Below are 5,492 nucleotides of genomic sequence, written 5' to 3' on the forward strand. Positions count from 1 at the left end.
ACCCCATAGAATACAGCTTAGCCTTATGGAGTTCTTGCCCTGGGATCAGTTCTATAGCACAGCAGTATTCCGGTGGGGAGGAAGTTCGTTTGCTTTCTCTTCGCTAAACACCCTTTTCAAATCTTTATACTCCTTGGAGTTGGAGCATACTTCTTCTACTGTTAAACATAGTAATTCATTCCTGGGGGTGGCTGCATGCCCCAAGTCTTGTCCCATTGGTGGTGTTTGCACTTACTATCGGTAAAGTCTATAGTTTGGTCTCCCCATTTAATGTCTGGTTCATGCTTCACCAACCAACCCACTCCCAGTACCACGTCAAAAGATGCGGAGGGGGCTATTACAAAAACTTCGGTATCCCAGTGGTTTTCTATGCCCACTGGCACTACTTGAGTTTTATCAACGCATGGTTCCCCTTTCATTACTGTCCCATCCATCTGCTCAAATTGTATGGGTTATGGTAATGGGATCTTGGGGAGACCCAAAGCTTCCACTAATTAGGGTGTAATTATTTCTCAGGTGCATCCTGAATCAATCAGGGCCCGCACATGTACAAATCTCTTTACTTTCGAGTTTAGCAAAGTCAATGGGACAAAAAATAAAGATCCGGTTATTCTCACACTTAATGGTGCCGTTAGGGACAAAAAATAAAGATCCGGTTATTCTCACCCTTAATGGTGCCGTTAGGGACAAAAAATAAAGATCCGGTTATTCTCACCCTTAATGGTGCCGTTAGTTCCACGATCTGCTGCTCGGCACCTCTCAGTGCAGGTCATTCCTGTTTCCCGCTGGCTTGTCTTCCCAGGACATCTCGCTCAGCTCATCGATGATGATGGTTTCTTCATCTAGTGAAGTGGTGGCCACGGTGCTCCCTTTTTCTGGTTCTTTAGAATGACTGGTAGTCTTCAGGAGCCACCCTGAGCCCGCTTCAGTGGGGTAGGGCGGGATATAAATCAAATGAAATAAAATAATAAATAAAATAAATAAATTCTTTGGTGCTGATGCACTGGGCTTCAAAGTAAGGGGGGGGCCTCGAGGTCATTCCGGGCAGTTAGCAGCTAGGTGATTTAGATCCCCACACCGGAAACATTGTGGGTTAGCCAGTTTGCTGGTTCCCCCGGGGGGATTCACTTGCTTCCCTTCAGGTTTTGCCCTAGACCAAGTTTCACGTCCCCCCTTTCCCCCTTGCTGCTGTTGGTGTTGCAGGGCCACTCTTTTCATGTTGGTTTCTACTTTGCCTGCTAATTGCACCCATCCCACCAGTGTGGTGGGGCGAGCTTGCTGTAGAGCTCTATCCAGCACGCTTGCATTCAGGCCCTCTGGAACTGCTCTATTTTCTTCAGTTCGTTCCAACCCCAGACTTTGGCCGTGTTTGCGCGAAACTTGGCCGCATACTCACACACTGATTTTGACCCTCGCTGCATGTCTCGTAGTGCTGTCAATGCCCAAGTCTCCTGAAGTGAGTCTTCGTACTGTGTGAGTAAAGCTTGGAGGAAAGCAGCCACTGTGTCTAATTCAGGGCTTCTGGTCTCGTACAGTCTCACATACCATTGTTTGGAGGTCCCTTTCAGCTTCAACCGCAGGTAGTCTACTCGACTAAATTCATAAAGAAATGTATTCCCCCAATAGTGCATGTAACTATTGGCTTGGATAGAGAAGTATTCCACTTCTTCGGGGTCGCCGTCAAATGTCATGTCTAGCTCTCGTCCTCGACCATAGTCTTGAGGGACCTGCAGTGGTGCCATCGTTGGTGGCAGCGGGGCCGGCAGAGGTGGTGTGGCAGGTTGTCTCTCCAGGGGAGGTATTGGTGCTCCCCTTGGGTCGGCTGGTCTTAGTACCTGATCGAGCTGTCTTCTAATTTCTTGTGCCATGAAGGTGGCATTGGCTTGAATCTCGTCCCCAAGCCCCTCGCCAGATTGTCCATCTCATTTCTCAGTATCTGGAGTATTCCTCGCTCATCGGGTTCAACCTCCTTCTCCTCTCCATCAGGGCCAGGTTGTTCTGGAGCTTCACCGTCTTTGCCCTCATCAGGTTGTGGTTCTTCTCGCTCCCCTCTGCTGATGGGTTGGGTGCTTTTGCACACTCCCCCCAATCATTACTCTTACTCTCTGGGAATGTCATGCCAGGATAGCTTCCCTCCAGGCTGGTGCCTCCTCCATCAAGGTGGTGGAGGTTTGCGGTTCCCAATTTCAGGGTGTAATGAGAAGTTGCTGCACATGCAGAGGGGATCCTCCCCCCACAGCCCGCCGAGTGTCTAGTATGTGCCATGGGGGGGTCCGCACCTCGATCTCTTCCTCTCGGTCACCTTGTCCTCTCTCCAGAGGGTTTGGGAGTTTACTGTTATCTGGAGCTCTCTCCGCCATTCAGTCAGAAAGTTGCCAGTTCAGTTGAATTCCAAAAAGATCACTCTCAAAATGTCAAGCATCGGTATTTCGAATAAACAAGCAGTTGTTTGATACAAAGACTTGTTCATTCTATACCAGTTATGCTCACATTGAGTACACTCTAATTTCCAGAAAAATAAATCAGTTTACTGAAAATATTGTTTTATATTTATGCTTTATCTAGTTAACATTCCATGTTTTCATATGATGCTTTTTAAAAAGGGATTGGATTCAATGACATGTTTTCACTAAATGAAGAAAACTGCACTGCATGGGAGGAAGATTTCTCACTTGCAAAATAAGTCATTGGATCCATCCCAAATATTAAAGACATCATTTTTATTTGAGTATTATTTCATCATGCTTGTATTTCACTGTACTTTTATACAAGTTTTACTTGTCAAGACAACTTTAAAATATCATGCCACTCATAAATCTTTATAACAATATTACAGTTGAGCAAGACTTTCTTTGTAGCAGACATTCCTTTGCATATCAGGCCACACACCCCTGATGTAGCCAATATTCCTGGAGCGTACAGTAGGCCCTCTACTAAGAGCCCTGTAAGCTCTTGCATATTTGTATATGCAAAACTTCTGTGGAGGACATCTTCCATTTGCCCACTGTATTCAGAACCTAAACACAAGTTTCTGACTGAATAACAGATTAATTGTATATGGCTTCTGATATGGATAAGCTAATATTTATGCTGTCAGATATTGATTTAACAGTTTCTTATATGGTAGCACTTTTTGCTTTGGCTGCTAGCAAAATCAGGGCAAAAGCAGCACCCAGTAGACAGTAAAATGATGTTGTTAACTGGACAATTATAGCCTGATTATGGAATCATGGGGATGCTGTATGTAACTAAGGTTGTGAATACTCTAAATTTGAATGTGCCAATTTTAGAATCCTTGACTGCTTTTAACTTGTAAGTTGCTTTAATTTTAATGGCCAATGGCTTAAGCCAGGGGTGGCCTACAGTAGCTCTCCAGATGTTTTTTGCCTACAACTCGCATCAGCTCCAGCCATCAGCCATGCTGGCTGGGGCTGATGGGAGTTGTAGGCAAAAAGCATCTGGAGAGCTACCGTTGGCCACCCCTGGCTTAAGAAATAAATTTTACTACTACCACTATTACTATATTAGGCCACATACCCTTGGTGTAGTCAATCGTCCAAGAGCTTACAGGGCTTTTAGTATAGGGCCTACTGTACGCTCCAGGAAGATAGGCTACATCAGGGTTGTGTGGCCTGATATGCAAAGGGATTCCTGCTACAAAAAAAGCCTTGCAGTTGAGATGGAGGATACTGCTTGGTACAATTTGGAATTCTTGGAAATTCCAAAATCTTTGTCTTGAATAAGAACAGATCAATTACTTCACAAAAAAATGTCACATATCAAGGCTGGTACTTAGTCAGAGTCCAAAACTAAATTTATGTGTGTTTGCTATACTAATGTTGCTGAATACCAACAGGGGCACAATCCTTATCTTAGAACTGAATATCTGAGAACCTGGAAAATCTAGAATTTAAATTGATGCTGGTGATACAGCAAGTAGCCCAGGCTCCTAGAATATAATTCAGATCTGGTTATTGCAGAAAACTAACGATGCTCAACATGCATAAAAACAAGTATTGCATACTAGATTTTCTTTGTTCCTGAAGTTCATTGTTGAGAATAGAAAATACGAAATAGCTCACTTTATTATAAACACCTCATATGAATTTCTCAGATCAAGCCCTTAAATCACAAGAAGGTTGTTTAAGTGTGCATTCCACAGCAGTACATTATCATTGTGCAGTTCACAGTAAGGAATGTAATCTGAAAGCATAGTTAGGGAATTAGACATGTTTTATTTTTGAAGCTATTTGACTGAGAACATATTTCAGTGCTTCTTTCATCTGTTCATTTCTCAGACTGAAGATAAAAGGGTTTAATAAGGGTGTCAGGATGCCAGAGAAAATGGCTAATGCTTTGTTCATGCTCATGGTGTCAGTCTGGGATGGCCGGACATACACAAAAATGGAGATTCCATAGCCCATGGAGACAACTGTGAAGTGAGAGGCACAAGTGGCAAAGGCCTTCTTCCTACCCTGAGCTGAAGGAATCTTGAGAATGGTGGAAATTATGTAGACATAAGAAGTAGCAGTGAATGAAAGGGAACCAAGTAACAGAAGTAAAGAACCAATGAAGTCAATCAATTCAATAAGTCTTATGTCCGTACAGGCAAGATGTAGCAAAGGGGCACTGTCACAGAAGTAGTGGTTGATGACATTAGGTCCACAGTAAGGCAACCTCACTTTCAGCACTGTTGACAAGAATATAGACAGGAAACCACCAATCCAAGAGCCAATCAGCATCTTGACACAAACAGGCCCAGTCATGAGGGTAGGGTACCTAAGTGGGTAACAGATGGCCAAGTAACGGTCAAAGGACATAGCAGCAAACAGGATGAACTCAGTAGAACCCATGAAGAAATAGAAGTATGACTGAGCAAAACAACCACCAAATGAAATGGTTTTCCTCTTAGTCAAGAAATTGCCCAGCATTTTTGGCATTACAGAGGTTGTCATGAATATCTCAATGAAGGACAAATTGCTGAGGAAGAAATACATAGGGGAGTGGAGGCGAGAATCAATGACAATGAGTGCAATGATGAGAGCATTTCCAAGCACTGTCACTATATACACAAGAAGGAAAACCAGAAAAAGGACAATCTCCACAGAAGGGTCATATACAAACCCAAGCAAAAGGATTTCAGTGATAGAAGTCATGTTGCCAGTTTCCATGTTGTTGCATCTGGAACGTACAGGGAAAAAATTTAAAATTTATTAAAGGGGATGTGGGAAAGTTACTGAAACCTACAATTTTAAATATTTTTCTTCATATTGGGGTAAATAGCTACTTCTTGGTAGTAAACTGTAACTATAACATTCAGCCAAACCAGGCAACTCAGTAAGGAACAGTATTTGTTTCAATATACTATTATGGAGTAATGAACGCTAGTGTCTCAAAAATATAATAACAAAATCTCTTGTTAACTGTGTTGAATAAATGCATTTTTTACCTTGGGGTTTTGGTTGGATCTAGTCAGATTTTCTGTTCATGAA

At 42.9% G+C, this 5,492-nt stretch overlaps 1 protein-coding gene across 1 annotated transcript; it reads right to left on the minus strand.

Moving 5' to 3' along the window:
- Positions 1 to 4,223: 4,223 nt before the first annotated feature.
- LOC132583449 (olfactory receptor 6M1-like) lies at positions 4,224 to 5,171 on the minus strand. The gene has a single exon (XM_060255086.1). It carries the CDS (start codon positions 5,169 to 5,171, stop codon positions 4,224 to 4,226), a length of 948 nt encoding a protein of 315 aa, XP_060111069.1.
- Positions 5,172 to 5,492: the final 321 nt, after the last annotated feature.

This window comes from Heteronotia binoei, chromosome 15, assembly GCF_032191835.1.
Source record: "Heteronotia binoei isolate CCM8104 ecotype False Entrance Well chromosome 15, APGP_CSIRO_Hbin_v1, whole genome shotgun sequence".
Lineage (NCBI taxonomy): Eukaryota > Metazoa > Chordata > Lepidosauria > Squamata > Gekkonidae > Heteronotia > Heteronotia binoei.